Consider the following 17,107-nt stretch of genomic DNA (forward strand, 5'->3'; position numbering starts at 1 on the left):
TTTGTTTTTCGAGACAGGGTTTCTCTGTGTAGCCCTGGCTGTCCTGGAACTCACTCTGTAGACCAGGCTGGCCTCGAACTCAGAAATCCACCTGCCTCTGCCTCCCAAGTGCTGGGATTAAAGGTGTGTGTCATCACTGCCCGGCGGTAGCCTCAAAATTTTATAAATGAAAAACTTACTCGTAATCAGCCATATGAGTTTGGAATAATTAAAAGATCTTGCATAGGATTCATGCTATAAAGCTAACCCTAATTAACCACCACATCCAGGTCTACAGAGACCAACGTACCCCAAAAGCTGGAACCACTGAAAAGATTGATGTGCAGACAAAGTTCTTCATGTAGTATTTTTTTTTTTTTGAGACATGGTCTCACTAGGTAGCTCTGGCTACTCTGAAACTCATTATATAGACCAGGCTGGCCTCTGCCTAACAAGCTGGGATTAAGATATGCACCACCCTAGCTGGCTGTGCAAATACATTTAAACTAATGATTTAAAGTGGTTAAATGTTCTGATTCATGGTGGATTAAGGCAGCAGTGGCACACAGCTTTAATTCCAACACTCAGGAGGCAGAAGCAAGCAGACCTCTGTGAGTTCAAGGCCAGCCTGGTTGACAGAGTGAGTTCCAAAACAGCCAGGTGTACACAGAGAAACCCTATCTCAAAAAACAAACAAACAAAAACCCCAAACAAAAAACAAACAAAAAAACCAAAACAAAAGCTCTTGTTGTCATGAAGTTAAATATTGATTACGAAGTTATAAAAAGTTTATGAATTATTTGGCTTGATTTGGTTTGTTTGATCAAACACCAAGATTTTGTGATAATTTAAAGCAAAAATTTTCTAAACTTTGCCTTCATTTAAAAAAATACATACGCTGGCTAGTGTGATGGCTATTCACTGTTGTCAAATTGGCTGCATCTGGAATGAACTAAACGCCACTACCCAGGCACACCTGTAAGTCATTTATTTTAATCATTTGAAATGGGAAGATCCACTTCTAATCCGGATCTTTGAGGTGGGAAAACCTACCTCTAGTCTGGGCCACACCTTTTGGCAGCCTATATAAAGGGTATGAAAGAAGGAAGCTTCTCTCTGTCTGCTCTCACTCCTGACAGTGAATCCATTCCTTCACTGGCACTGGCCCTACTGGCATACACTGAAGACCACACAAGCTTTGCGAACTGAACAACTACCAGATTCTTGGACCTTTTGTTCGTAGACAGCCACAGTTGGACTAGCTGGACCACAGCCTGAAAACCATTCTAGTAAATCCCTGTGTGTGTGTGTGTGTGTGTGTGTGTGTGTGTGTGTGTGTGTGTGTGGTGTGTGTGTTTGTGTAGTGGATATATATGTGTGTATGTGTGTGTGTGTATATGTGTGTTTGGTGTGTGTGGGGTGTGTGTGTCTTCATAGTTCTAGCTTTGCCAGCACGGTGAGGGCAAGCAGACAAGGAGCAAACACGTCCTTCTTCCATGTCCTTATATAGGCTTCCATATGTATATATATGGAGAGAGAGAGATTCATTCTGTAAGTTCTGTTCCTCTAGAGAATCCTGACTACTACAGAGATCCAGGCAACTTTAGTTTTATCAAACGTCATCTTTATTTCCTTCTTATCCAAGGCTTGAGGAAAATGTGTTTACATGAAACACGAAGAATGGTAAATTTGAGAACTAATAATTAAATGTAACTAAGAATTTTTACATTGTTATTGTATTATACTATATCAGACTTATCTACATTGCTTTTGTTTTATATTGAAGCCTTGAGTTCTTGTAGAGAGAAAAGCCATGATTTAAATAAAAAAAAAATAAGGACTTAAATATTCACTTTGGGAAAAAGCTAAAGTACATGAAATTATTTTGGTAATTATCACTACTTATTTAATCTATACATTTAAGAACAAATCTAAATAAAATGTTCAGACATAAATATCACATTTTTACTTCCTGTTTTATATCATTAAAGCAACAGGTTTTGGAACTCAGTGAAAATAACTTTTTTTTTTTCGAAAATTGAGTCTGACTGGCCTGGAACTTGCTCTATAGAGAAGGCTGGCTTCAAACTCAGAGCTCCATCTACTTTTGTCTCCCAAGTGCTGGAACTAAATGCATACATCTCTATGTGTGACACAAAAATAAATGTCTCAAGTAAATACATCTGGAGTTTTTTATAGTTCACAAAGTCACTCATATATGAAGAATGCCATGGTTTACTTTTAAATGTTATTTATCTGTTTACTTACACAGTAAAAAAGGCAATAAGGTGCTTCATATTGCCTTCCAAATATGCTTTCTCTTGCCTGGATTTATTCTAGGTGAGTCACAAAGCATTTCAGTCTTATTTTTAGAAATAGGGGAATACAGAAAAAGTCCTTACTATAGAGCCATTTAAAATAACTTGTGTGGTTTTCTTCAGGAAGGAAGGGTGTTGTCAAATGTCAGGGCCATCACAGCGCCTATAAAACAGGTAACAATTTTTTCAAAATGTTTATGGCTACAGCTATTTTCATTCAACATATAAAGTAACACTGTCATTGGCCTCCATGGAATTTTATGGGAAATGGAACTAGTGAACTTTGTCAAAGTAGGTATTTTCCTCTTTTTCAAAAAGTCATAGCTCTCTGAATACAAATAACTAAAAGGACTCTTTCCACTTATTGTTTATAATTGTAATCTGACAAGGCACCATTTCAAGGACAATCATTTTCCTACTCCTTGTCCCTTGTTTGTTTTGTTTTATTTATTTTTTATTTTTTTTTAATAAAAAAATTGTATTTACTTAGAAGCATTCAGAATGTCAACAAAACAGCCGCAATTTTTTTTTTGCAATTACAGAGTGGTATTCAGTTAACAGAACAACAATTATCTTCGTATAAGCTGCATCAGAGACAACTGAAGATGGAAAAAAAAAACCCAAAAATAAAACCAAAAGAAAAGAAAAACAAAAACCAAACTACTGTCCCCATATATAACTAATTTGTGCTGTGCACCAACAAGAACCTGCTTTAAATTTCCATGCCAATTTACAACCCCCAGACTGTACCAGGCAAGGTTAGTGGCTATTGAAAATACCACCAGGACAGGGCTATCTAAAGACACATTCGGTAGTGTGTTAACTATACAAAAAAAGACACTGTACAGTTTAAAAACAAATCTTACACAGCCTTACATTTCAATTTTTTTCTTTAAAAGGAGTGAGTTGTGTACAGGGGGGTTAAATGCTTTATAGACAAGAAAAAAACTGCGCTAGAACCAACTTATTCATCATCATCATCTTCTTCTTCATCTTCGTCTTCCTCTTCTTCCTCCTCTTCCTCATCTTCTTCAAATTCCTCATCATCTTCCTCTTCCTTCTTTTTCTTGCTCTTTTCAGCCTTGACTACCCCCTTTTTTGCTGCATCAGGTTTTCCTTTAGCTCTGTAGGCAGCAATATCCTTCTCATACTTCTCCTTCAGCTTGGCAGCCTTCTTCTCGTAGGGCTGCTTGTCATCCGCTGCAGTGTTGTTCCACATCTCTCCTAGCTTCTTTGCAACATCACCAATGGATAAGCCAGGATGTTCGCCTTTGATTTTTGGGCGGTACTCAGAACAGAACAAGAAGAAGGCCGAAGGAGGCCTCTTGGGTGCATTGGGGTCCTTGAACTTCTTTTTGGTCTCCCCTTTGGGAGGGATGTAGGTTTTCATTTCTCTTTCATAACGAGCCTTGTCAGCCTTTGCCATATCTTCAAATTTCCCCTTTTCTTTAGCAGACATAGTCTTCCACCTCTCTGAGCACTTCTTGGAGAACTCTGAGAAGTTGACAGAAGCATCTGGGTGCTTCTTCTTGTGCTCCTCACGGCAGGTTTGCACAAAGAATGCATATGAGGACATTTTGCCTCTCGGCCTCTTAGGATCTCCTTTGCCCATGTTTAGTTGATTTTCCTCCGCGAGGCACAGAGTCGCCCAGTGCCCGTCCGGCTCTCGCTTCCCCCGGCGCTGTCTCTATGGAGCTCAATGTACTGCAATGGCTCTTGTTTTATTTTTTGAGACAGGGTTTCTCTCTGTAACAGAGCTCTTGCTGTCCTGGAACTCACTCTGAAGACCAGGCTGGCCTCGAACTCAGAAATCCACCTGCCTCTGCCTCCCAAGTGCTGGGACTAAAGGTGTGGGACATCACTGCTGGCTTGTTCTTTTTAAAATATAGAAAGTTTGAGCCGGGTGGTGGTGGCGCACGCCTTTAATCCCAGCACTTGGGAGGCAGAGGCAGGCGGATTTCTGAGTTCAAGGCCAGCCTGGTCTACAGAGTGAGTTCCAGGACAGCCCGGACTATAAAGAGAAACCCTGTATCGAAAAAATAAAAATAAAAAAATAAAATAAAATATAGAAAGTTGAAAAAAATATGACATACTATAATGCAGTCCAGGTAAGGAAAAAGAATCCAAGCAACATGGGAGATGGTGATTTTTTTCAGATACCAATAACTTGCTAGATTTGTGGGTAAATTTTATTTTATTTTTTGTTGATTCATTGTTTTCTATAATATATGAACTTATTTATTAATAAAACAGGATTATATATAACATTAGATCTCATTTGTGTGTAGTTAATATACCACTGACTTGCTTAATATAAAGCTTTAAGGCTTTTGTCAAAACATATGTGCACACCAGTAACTCCAACACACTGAGACAGTAGGATCACAAGTTCAAAGTCAGCCTGTGTTACATAGCAAAATCTTATTCAAACGAAAAGGAAGAAGAAAGAAAGTCTCAAAAAACAGTAATATACCCAATGGGAAGTTTTATTTACGTGACTGGAAAACTGAAAAGAACACATTTTCACAATTTTAGAAGTGACAAATATCTGTATTTCAAATATCTTTCTTCCTCAAAGGATTTGGAAACTTCATATAATTTGCATAACCCGATTAAGTTCTTTTGTTCTAGTTAACCTCATATTTCTTACAGTATGTTGAAAGAACTAGTATTTAGTAGTGCTGTGTTACAGCCAGGGCTACACAGAGAAACTCTGTCTCGAAAAACCAAAAAAAAAAAAAAAAAAAAAAAGTAGTGCTGTGTTGACTTTAAACTAATTTTTAAATTAGCATTCATAATGAGTTTCATAATGGCGTTTATACACATTACAGTTATATCTCATTCTAATTTGTTCCACTTCTTCCCGCCTCCAGCCCCTCTCCCCTTCACCCCGGTTCCCAAAGCTCCCTGGTTTCCTTCCTCTACTAAATAGTCCTTCTATTTTGTGCTCCTTTTATTAGTTCCCTTGTATGCGAATACTCTGTCTATCCGGGTCCTCCTCTCTTAAAATCTCCATTTTCCTCTCTAGTGATTTCCTTTCCTGTTTCATATCTCACACACGTCATTATTTTGGTGAAAATGTTTGAAGCACTAATAGTCAGTGATTTGTTGCAGTTATTTGTCTTCTTGGTTGTAAGGTGAGGAACAAAACACTTTCATTAGAAGTGTGGTAAGAGACCCGTGTGATCTGTTGAGCTTTTTGGAAACTGATGCTTTAAGATCTAAATGTGTTTCCCTTTAAATTATCAAGCTAGTTTGCTTCAGCCCCAATGAATTAACTGCACCGGCCCATTTCAGAGGCCCTGGAAACCCGGTGTCCCTGCAACCCAGCGAAATTCAGTACTTTGGGCATCTTGGGCTCGCAGTCCCTGTGGTCCTGAATAGGGGGCTGGTGGAAACTCCGGCACCTTCGTGGGGTCTCTAAGATTTCTCATAGCGGGTTCCTTTTGTTCTTCCGTTCAACAACCGTGTGATGAATTTCAGCTTCCCTTCTCTCTTTAGGAAGCCCAGTTGAGTCTCATTCCACGACCTACTAAATACAAAATGCCGTCGTATGATGCTACTTCGTTTGGATACTTTCGAAAACGGGTTCTCTCTCTATAACCTAGCCGGGGCTATCAGGGAACTTGCTATGCAGTACAGACTAGTCTCGAACCTATGACCCCGCTGCCCCAGCTTGCCCAGCGCTACGATGACGTGCGAGAATTCCCATGCTGGTCTCCAGAAAAGATGCTCAGCAAACAGTAAGCATAGCCACGCTCGATGGTTCCTCTGTCAGAAACAGCCGTCTCCGGCGGCTCGTCAAGCGCGCCCTTCGCAGAACCAAAAGTCAGCACGGCGACTCCCCACCGAGGTGCCTCGGGACCTGCTGAGTCTGGTTCCGGGACTCCACTGAGGAACTACAATTCCCAGCATCGGAGCTACACGGACTCCCGGAAGCCGAGGCTTTGCCGACCGGAAGCAGCTGAGACCCAACAGGCCTGAGGTTAATTCAACCAGGAAAGTGGGTGGGAAGGGCTGTGGGGCACCTGTCAATTCGCCACCATGAACGTGGTCTTTGCTGTGAAGCAGTATATTTCCAAAATGATAGAGGACAGCGGGCCCGGCATGAAGGTACTTCTCATGGATAAAGAAACGGTGAGTTCGCTTTTGCTCAATATTTATAAAGGAAGCTCTCCCTCCCTTAGAATTGCTGGCCCCATTCCATTGTAGATCTTAGCATTTCACTAATGACGATGATCAGTTTTGTCTGGCACTGGAAAAGTTGTATAATGCTTTGCCAGTGGGTGTACAGTCTAACCAGCTCTAACTAATGCCAAGAGACTTCTTATACCTGAAAGAGTGTGTGCCAAGAAGTTGTTATTGGTGACACAGAGAGGACTTCACTGAACGTTGTTTTTAAAAGTACATTGTTGGGGCTCAAGCTGAAATGACAGATTATTTGTTGCCCACAACTTAAAAAAAAAACTATAAAGGAATGGAGAAAATTCTCTTTAAAAGTTTCTGAGTTGTTCGTGTTCAGAGAGGGTAGTAGGTTTTAATTCTAACACATTACAGCCTGTTTTGGATGTTTAGTAAATATTATTCTGTATATTAGAATCTAAATTACCTAGTCAAGTATTAATGGCAAAAGGCTTAAAACTATTGATGCATGTTTTTATTAGTCTGGACTAGTATGATCTTAGTTCGTTCTTTTGCTTTACAGACTGGTATAGTGAGTATGGTCTACACACAGTCAGAGATTCTTCAGAAGGAAGTATACCTCTTCGAACGAATTGATTCTCAAAATCGAGAGATCATGAAACACCTAAAAGCAATTTGTTTCCTTCGACCTACAAAGGTACTACACAAACTGAGCTGCCGTCTCCGCAGGCAAATGCAGAGTACTGATCCGAAAGTTAAGAAGGCAAAATAAATTTGTGTTACCATCATTTGTGGCATCATAATTATCCTGTTTTGTCAGAGTTGTGACCTTTCTTCCTCTCCTTTTCATGCCTCAGTTCACCCCTCACAGCCAGGTTTTCCTTCTAGATGTCTTTTAGATTAACAGCTATTCCCAAAGACACTAACTCTGCCTAGCTACATCACTTTAGTGCTGGCTTGACCTCTGAACCTAGCTGGAACACCACCGTCACATCTCTTTCCTACAGCTCTTACTGTCATGAGTGTCATGAGCCTTTCACATTTTATTTCCATCTGTCCTCAGGAACAAATCTGTCTTTATCATAAAAAACAACGAGAGGTCACTTAGTGATTGCTGTAGTGGCTCAGTCTGACTCCTACAGTTAAACCCAGTGGCCTCGCATGAAAAGGCCCTCCTTTGGCCAGTTGGTCTTTCTGTGCTCCAATTCTAGTTCCGCATTATAGCCAACTGGGCCTTTTTATTCCTCTACATATTTATTCCTGTCCTTTATCTGCTCACTTCCTCTAAAAATTCATAAGCCGTTTTATAGCTTTTGTACAACTTGCAAATCCGGCTTCAGTGCCATCTTTACACTAAAGCTATATAGTTGGGGTGGGGGTAAGGTGTGCTAAAGGCTGCACGTGGGGGTGAGAGAACACTTTGCAGGAATTGGTTCTCCTACCTTTTGAGTCCCAGGACTCAAACTCACGTAGTCAGGCATACTCACTGAGCCATCTCATCTCTGACACTCTTGTTTGTTTTAAACGAAGAAACAAAAAACCCCTTTCCTACTTCTTATTTTTTAGTATCCTGTCTTTTTGGTTTTGGTTTTGGTTTGAAACAGGCCTAGCTGACCTGGAACTCATGCTTAAAATCAGGCTGTCCACAAGTTTGTGGCAATCCTGCCTCTGCCACCAAGTGCTAGTGTCTACCACCATGCCTGGCTTTATTTCCTCTTGTCCCACGTTTATGTTTGTCAACTCCATGTGTGTACATTGTTCACTTTGCCAAATGCAAACCTGATTTTGTCACACTGCTTAAAGTCACCGAATGACTGCCTGTTTCAATGGCAAAAACAGATCCCTTCCTTGTTGACTGCAGAGTGCAGCATGGTGCAGCATGGTTCCTCTCACTTTTTGAGCCTCTTTGTCCCTCTGCACCTTAGCTACACTAGCCTTCAGTCCACTTACATTCTTATGTTTCACCGTGCCATGTGGCTTTTGCACGGTCTTCCCTCTGCCTAGAACCTCTTCCTCAAGCAAATCTTCCCTGGCCTTACTGAACCTTTAGACATTTCTCTTATAAACAGCACCACCTTCCTGTCTGTCACTGGTCACAGTTGAAGGTGTTTGTTCTTCCACAGGGTTTCACTATGTAGTCCTGGCTAGCTATAATTTTTCAATATTTCCCCACCACCCCTGCCTCTGCCTGCTGAGTTCTAGGATCACAGGCATGTGATACTTACTTGAGCAAGTTGCGTGGGTTTTGTGATTGATACCTAGCCCACCTACCACAGTAAACTCCATGATAGCAGAAATTGTATCTGGTTGTCCATCCTACTGTTCCCACAGTACATGCCACATAAAAGACGCTTACGGAACAGTTGCTAAGTTAATGTGGGGTTTTTTTCCCCACATTTGTAGCTTTCAGACATGAAACTTTGGTCATCAAGAGGGGTCTTAGAGAGGACTTAGTTCATTGTCATATTTTTGACCTTTTAACTTGGTCTAATAAAGAAGTAATATTAGACTTAGATTATTTGTTAAAAAGTTTGTCCTTTATATAAAGTGAGCTTGACATGGTACCACAGTGCCTACGATTCCAGCACTTGGGAAGCAGAGGCAAGAGCGTCTAAAGTTCAGAGTCCTCCTTAGCTACATAGCACGGTTGAGGCCCACATGGGCTACATGAGAGTCTATTTCAAGCGACAACAACAACAAAAGGTGGCTGGAGAATGGCTCAGCAGTCACTTGCTGCATAGTTATGAGAACCAAAGTTTAAATCCCAGACCACATAACTAGCTGGGCATGCTCATATACCTTTAACCCCAGGTCCAAGGGGATGGAGACAAGATCTCTGGGACTTGCTGGCTTTCTGCTAGCCAAGAAATGGAAGCCCTAGGCTCACGGAGAGACTCTGCCTCAAATGAATGTGCAGAAAGTGATAGAAAAGGATACCTAACACCCTTATCTGGCCTCTCAATACACCCACACACACATACATGCTTACACAGATACACATGAAAATAAATACATTTCTTAATAACAATATACATACTTATAAAGATAATTTTTCTGCAGTTTAAATCTAAATAATAATGTAATGACTTTTCCCCCATTGAGTAGGTGTGGTAATTCCTGTTCGTTTGCTTGCTGTCAGACAGGGTCTGGCTGTGTCATCCAGGCTAACTTCAAACCCATATTCTTTTGGTTTCTGCCTTGTGAGTACTGGGATTTGTGCACAGCAAACCCCACCACCACCACCAGTTGCAGCATGCAGTTCTTAAAACTATTTTTAACACTAATGGCATGATTTAAACAAATTTGGAAGTGTTTAGTTTAAAATATATTAACAGGGACACAATCAAGCAGTAGAGCCTTTTGTCCCCACAAATTTCAGTTTTAAGACCTGATTTAATTTGAAATTTAACCAGGTGTTCTGGTATCAAAAAATAGATCAACTGTTCATTAGAATGATCTGTGATTAGAATTCTCCTGTTTCAACTGTATAAGAAGAACTATGCAGAAGAGATGTCCCATTAGTTAAGACTGTGTACTGCTCTTATAGAGGACTCAGGTTTGGTTCCCAGCACTTGTGTCAGGCAGCTCACAACCACCTGTAACTTGAGACCAAGTGCAGTTTGATGCCTCTGGCCTCACTGGCACATACACACAATTAAAAAATTAAATCTTAAATGAACTGATTTTTTTTTACTTCTGTCATTTTTTATTTATTTTAAAATAATGTAATTATAGAAGAAGTCTCAAGCTGATATATACTTTATGAACATTTTAGTTGTGAGATTTCAATAAGTTAAAAGCCAAAGTAAATATACTTAACTATATTTTCCCTTGTTTTTAAAGAACTACATACATATTGGTATTCTAAGTAAGAAATTGGATCAGATGAGTACAATTTATTGATAAGCAGCTTGAGGCAGATTTGCAGTTAGTAGCAATTTTATGCTTTTTTTTTTAAACAGGAAAGAGACACTTTTCCTTTTTTTTTTTTTAAAAAAAAAGATTGACTTATTTTATGTATATGAGTACACTGTAGCTGTCTTCAGACACACCAGAAGAGGATGTCAGATCACATTGCAGATGGTTGTGAGCCACCATGTGGTTGCTGGGAATTGAACTCAGGACATCTGGAAGAGCACTCAGTGCTCTTAACCACTGAGCCATCTCTCCAGCCTGCAATTTTATGTTATATTTCAACATGTGTCCTTTAGTTTTACATTAATTTAACCAAGATAATACAGATGACTTATATTTAGCATACTCATATATACAAATGTGTGTGCAAGATTCTAATTAATGTGGTTTTTTATTTGCAGCCTTCATTACCCAATGTATGTAAGTACAATCTTGACCTCAGCACACTGTTAGACTCCAAGTAAGTCAGGCACGGGACTTACTAATTTTTAAAGTTACATTATAGAGAGATTGCAGGACAATTTGTAGGAGCCCCTTCTCTCCTCCCACTGGGTGCATGACCGGGACTCAGCTCAGGTCATCAGATGGGGCAGCAGATGCTCTTCTCTGCTGAGAGCCATCTTGCCAGCCCTTCCTTCTCCCTTTTACTGAAGCACCTCTGCTCATGCTTTGTTTATTCTTTGTTTTCTAGGAGAATGTGGATTATCTGATCCAGGAGCTCCGAAGACCCAAATACAGCATATATTTTATCTGTAAGTTCTGTAGTTCACTTTCCAAGTCATGGGTGTGTGTCCCAGCTCGTCTATGATACCGAGTAACTTGTATCATCAAGTTCATTGATCTCTTCACTTAAAAGCTTGTGTGTTCAAAGTGTTCAAAGTGGCAAAGTATTGTGGGGACTGAACTGATGGCTCAGCTGTTAAGAAAACGGACTTTTCTTCCAGAAGACCAAAGTTCAGTGCCCAGCACCCACGTGGTGACTCACAACCACCTGTAACTTCAGTTCCAGAAGATCCAGTGCCCTCTTCTGGCCTCCACAGATACTGCATACACATGGAGCACAAACTTACATGCAGGCAAAATATACATAAAATAAAAATGAATAAACCTTTAAAAATTAGGTAATTACTATCATTCTGTTTCTGAAATCAAAATAGTAATTTACATTCATCAGTGATTGCTTACATAAAAAGTTTTATTTCACTTTGCATTTTAAAGATTTATCTATTTATATATTTTATGTATCTGAGTACATTGAAGCTGTCTTCAGATGGCTGTAATGAGCATTGGATCCTATTACAGATGGTTGTGAGCCACCATGTGATTGCTGGGAATTGAACTCAGGACCTCTAGAAAAGCAATCAGTGCTCTTAAGAGCTGAGCCATCTCTCCAGCCCACACTTTGTATTTTAAAAGGCTGATTTATAAACCAAAAGTTATAAGTAGCAAAACTGCATGTTTTTCCTCCAGCGAGGTGTTTACTTACTCCTGCGTTTCACCTCTAAATTGAGGTATAGAAAGTACTTTGTTTTGGGAGAAGTATAAGAGAGATTATTGTGTTTGTTGTTTTATGTGATTCCTGAGAGGACACATTGCCAAGCAGTTACCTCTTGTATGCCCACATGGGGGTGTGTAAGAGGTAAGGCTGGAAATGAACTCAGTCCATGCCTACTCAAAATTGATTTGGATTTCCTTCCATTTGCTATGGAAGTTACAGTTGTCCTCCTCTAGGGGTCACCATTGCTCTTTGTAGAATCAGTAAAGTATGGCGCTGTTTCCAGAAACTAGGGAGCTAACTTAGCACCCAGAAAGTAGGACTCTTAGGCCTGGTGTGCTGGTGCATGCCTGTAATCCCAGCACTCAGGAGCAGAGGCGGACAGACCTCCACCACCCTGGTCTGCATAGTGAGTCTCAGACTAGCCAAAGCTACGTAGTGAGACCTTGTCTCAAAAACAAAGAGAAAAGAAAGTAGAACCTTTGAGAGGTTTTCAGGCTTTGGGGGGTTAGATTATTGTCTAAGATATATATATTTCTTTCACCATATATTACCATTTAATGATGCCAATGGTGGCACACACATTTAGGCCAGGCATCCTGGAGGCAGAGGCAGGCAGATCTCTTCCTTTGAGGCCAGTTTAGTCTACCAAGCAAGTTCTAGGACAGGCAGGGCTACACAGAGAAACCATGTCTCAGAAAAACAAAAAAAAATTAATGCCAAAAATTAACTTTAAATAATATTTTAAACATTATAAAGAGCTGTTTCATATTTTATTTCATTTGACACTTTACACATCTATTATCTAACAGGTAAAAATACACTTAATTCTTTTTCTAAGAATGGGTCTGCTGTCAAGCCAGCTTGGCCAGGTGTCTCTGCCTCTCACCATATGAGGCCCTGCACTTCTCTCCATAGCCTGCGAGAGGTCCTCACTACCTGTGGCCTCTAAACATTGCACTACAACTATGAGCCAATATAGAGCGCTTTTTTTTTTTAACTTTTTTTTTAAACCCAGTGATATTCTTTTTTTGTTTTTTGGTTTTTTGTTTGTTTGTTTGTTTGTTTGTTTTTTCGAGACAGGGTTTCTCTGTATAGCCCTGGCTGTCCTGGAAATCACTCTGTAGACCAGGCTGGCCTGGAACTCAGAAATCCGCCTGCCTCTGCCTCCCAAGTGCTGGGACTAAAGGTGTGCACCACCACTACTTGGCTGACCCTGACAGTGATATTCTATTGGCCCAGAAAACAAGCTAAAGTGATACTAGTTATAAAAACAACAGAGATACTGTGTGTCTTTTACCCAGTCTCCCTAATGTCGCATCTAACAGGACAGTGGTGCAGTGTTACAGTCAGGATATTAACCGTACACAGTCAAGCAGCACAGCCTTTCTGTCCCCACAAGGACCCCTTACGTTGCCCTTTTATTGACCATATCTACTTCTACCCCAGCGCTGTCATAACCCTGGCAACTGCCTCTCTGTTCTTCTTTCTGTAACATTTGTTGGTCTAAGAATGTTCTGTAAGTGGAACAGCACATTGCTTTGGGGTTGGCTTTTTTCATTCAGCACAGTTCTCAGGCTGTTGTATGCGTGAGTTAATTTCTCTTAACTCCTGAGTATTATTCCACTGTGTTCATTAACTCAGCACCGAAGGACATCTGACGTGTTCCAGTTCGACTGCCTGAGATGCAACGCTGTAAACCTCTGAATGGGTTTCTGCATGAACATGGCCTCATTTCTTTGGGATGAATGATAGCCAGTAGCACAGATGCTGGGCCATATGGTAGTGGCGTGTTTAGTATTTTCTGGAGGAACTACACTGTTGTTTCATATGCCCCTGGCAACGTCAGGGTAGTCCATGATCTCTGCACACTTGCTCTCATTTTAGCCAGTGTGGTAGGTGGGAGCCTCTGCCCAGCAGCAGTGAGGGAATGAAGAAAGACATACACACAGACATATGTGGAGGAAAGCTGGGCTTGGGTGTGCGTGTACACTGACACAGCAGCACCAACTATACACCAACCAGGAACCTCACCGAGTTTATTATGTACAGGGAAGGATAATGGGCAAGTGGTTTAGCTCTGTGGTTCTCAACCTTTGAGTAACAAATGAGCCTTTCCCAGGGGTCACATATCATATATTTATATTATAATTCATAACAGTAGCAAAATTACAATTATGAGGTAACAATGAAAATAATTTTGTGGCTGGGGATCAGCACAACATGAGGAACTGTATTAAAGCATCGCAGCATTTGGACATTTGAGAACCACTGATTAGCTAGTTTCCCAGGACAAATCTGTAGGAGAAAGAGCAGTCTCTAGCTGCAAACATCAGGAGGAGCATGCTGCAGTTGCTAGTCTTATACATACAGCCAACGTTCTAACTCCCACCAGAGGAAGACTTTGCCATCCATTTGAGCCTTGGGGCAAGGTTTTGCTAATTTCTCAGTTCACTAATTTTCTAATTTCTGAGGCATTGGTCCTTAATGTGGTTATGCCCAAGTGCAGTCATTTTTGTATTTTTTGAATCAAATTATAAGCTACAGCCTCATATATGCATACTTATGCATATATGAAATATGTGTCTTTGAGTTCTGTCTTTAAGTCAATATATAATAGAAGCATTCTCTTTCTGAGTTTCTTTTCTGAAAATGGAATGGGGTCATGTAGTAAAAGACCTCATTTCCTCCACACAGCCAGCATCCCTCCACAACAAAGAACAGTAAGTCTAGTGTTTATAAAGATTGTTTGATTTGAGCTAGAAATCTACAAAGCAGAAGAAAATTACATTAGTACTAAATCCTATAAAATATCAACTACTGAAAGTTTTAAGGTATAGTAACTGATCTCAGAATTTTATTTGGTTAAAGTAAGCCAAATAAATTACTATTTAGCAACTTTATTCATTATAGACTTTTAGCACAATTTAAGTTAACACTAAACTGGCCTGCTGATCACTGTCAGTAATTTGAAGTCTGCTAAATTTCTTACTCAACAGGCTCTTTTTGTTAAAGAAAACTATTTTTAAAACACTATAGAAAATATCAAATGCATATACGTAAAACAGTATGATTGTGATAAATCCTAGTGTACCCAGCCACACACAGTCTTGTTTTAATATGTTCCCGTCTTTTGCCCACCAATATTTTTTAAAATGAATCTGAGATGTCATATAAGATTTATTCACCAGTATTTTATTATGCATCTTTAATAGAGATAGATTCATGTGGCTAGAAATGAAAAGTAACTCTGTTTTCAGGAACTCAATTTAGTTGTCAGACTTCAAATTCTCTTCTGTCTGTCTGTCTGTCTGTTCATCCATCTGTCCATTCATGCAGCCACCCATCCATCCATCCATCCATCCATCCATCCATCTATCTATCTATCTATCCATCTATCTATTCATCCATCCATCCATCTATCTATCCATCAATCCATCTGTCTCTTCATTGTTTGAGTTTAGACTAAAGTTAAGGACCACTTATCAAATCTTACTGGTCAATATGCTGAGTTTCCCTGATTTCCTATAGGACCTCTTCTTCTAAGCAGCTGGTTTACTGAGGAAGCAGTTATGTTTTCTACAGACTCCATCTTCCTGATGTCATCAGCGTGGGGTAGTTCTACATACTCCTTCAAGTTAAAATGTCCCTTTATCCATGTAAGTCTGTTAGTGGATAAAGAAGCTTAAATGGATTAAGTTTTGATTTCTTTTTGGCAAGAATACAAAATAGGTGATTCTGTATAGTGTCCCTGGTCTTTTCTCCTAGTGAGATTGTTAGTGAAATTAATGTTTACAGGTTATTCAATAGGAGTTGGAAAAATTGTTGGGGAAATAGGAGTTGGGGAAATTCTATCATTCACATTCCATGGGATTTTTAGATGAAAATGTTTCTATAGAAAAAAATCTTCCCTCATCTTTTATTTAATACAACTTACATATGAAAGAGAGGAGAAAGGTTTGCTTATTCCCTTATAATAGCCATCTAAGGTAACTATTTGAGTTTGTAGTGTCCTCCTATGTCTTCAGTGATGGTCTTTTTTAAAGTATTAATGTGGGGATTTAAACATATTTGTGTGCCTTATTCCAGCCTGAAGGTATATGGCTTTGTCGTGTGCCTTTAGGCTTTACCACTGGCCTGTTTACGCCTAACTGCAGCAAAACTGATGCTGTTTGAGTCCAATGCAGTGTGTCTGTTTCAGATTTCAGTAATGTGATCAGCAAGAGTGACGTGAAGTCGTTGGCTGAAGCTGACGAGCAGGAAGTTGTGGCTGAAGTTCAGGTAAAGGTGTGGGTCCTGGAGCATCCCTTGAGTTGACCTGTTAAAGGATTTTAGTCTAAAAATAAGGAAGGTGTTGTCTGGTCAGACAGAATCAATGTGCACATACCAGACTAGGCTTATGTTTAGAAAGTTTGCAGGAGGTTCTAAATTTTGTAGAAAGAGAAGTCATGGAATCAGCAGGAGGGAGCAGAGGGGCTGATTCACTGGGGGGACATTTTCACAGTTGGGGAAGAGTCAGGTGTGCTCCTTGTTAGTTCATGGGAGTTCCTGGGCCTCACTTTACACACCTTCATCAGTAAGACTGCGCACAAGAGGAATCAAAGGATGAGTGAGGGTTTCTCATGCTCTGTTTGAGAGACTTATAATTTGGGGACTAATAACCAGCCTTTGCTACTAAGTTAAAACTTGGAAATTTCTAATCATTTATTTTATATGCTATATGATATATAACACTAGCATGTATACTGTTATTTTAAATTTTTCAAAAAGATGTTCTAGGTGATATAATATATAAAAAGAATGATTTTAAATCATATTCTCCCATACAAGAATACACTTGGCACATAATATGGTGTAGCCTACATATGTTTTGCTTTTTACTAATTGAAAATTTACTTTGGTGTGTATACTTCAGCTTTTTAAAAGAACATTTATCATTGCTGGGTTTTTTTTTGGGGGGGGGGATTTCGAGACAGGGTTTCTCTGTATAGCCCTGGCTGTCCTGGAACTCACTCTGTAGACCAGGCTGGCCTCGAACTCAGAAATCCGCCTGCCTCTGCCTCCCAAGTGCTGGGATTAAAGGCGTGCGGCACCATTGCCCTGCTGTTTTTATAGTTAGTTCAATTCCACCATACTGACCATTGCTACTCGAACATCTTGTAGGTCTTCACCTTATATGTTCCCATTTGACTGTGGTACTTGATACAGCTGCAGTCCATAGCACTCAGTACAGCAGCAGTCCATAGCACTCAGTACA

General features: G+C 40.0%; 1 protein-coding gene across 2 annotated transcripts in view; it reads left to right on the forward strand.

Moving 5' to 3' along the window:
* The first annotated feature begins 6,263 nt into the window (after positions 1 to 6,263).
* Vps45 (vacuolar protein sorting 45 homolog) overlaps positions 6,264 to 17,107 on the forward strand; it is a 56,865-nt gene continuing 46,021 nt past the window's right edge. For both annotated transcript variants that reach the window (XM_028789710.1, XM_028789711.1), the window contains exons 1-4: positions 6,264 to 6,434; positions 7,003 to 7,137; positions 11,047 to 11,107; positions 16,052 to 16,131. In XM_028789710.1, coding sequence (XP_028645543.1) covers positions 6,342 to 6,434; positions 7,003 to 7,137; positions 11,047 to 11,107; positions 16,052 to 16,131 — 369 coding nt within the window. In that variant the 5' untranslated portion in view covers positions 6,264 to 6,341. The remainder of the gene's footprint in view (positions 6,435 to 7,002; positions 7,138 to 11,046; positions 11,108 to 16,051; positions 16,132 to 17,107) is intronic.

This window comes from Grammomys surdaster, unplaced genomic scaffold (genome assembly GCF_004785775.1).
Source record: "Grammomys surdaster isolate TR1022 unplaced genomic scaffold, NIH_TR_1.0 125849, whole genome shotgun sequence".
Classification (NCBI taxonomy): domain Eukaryota; kingdom Metazoa; phylum Chordata; class Mammalia; order Rodentia; family Muridae; genus Grammomys; species Grammomys surdaster.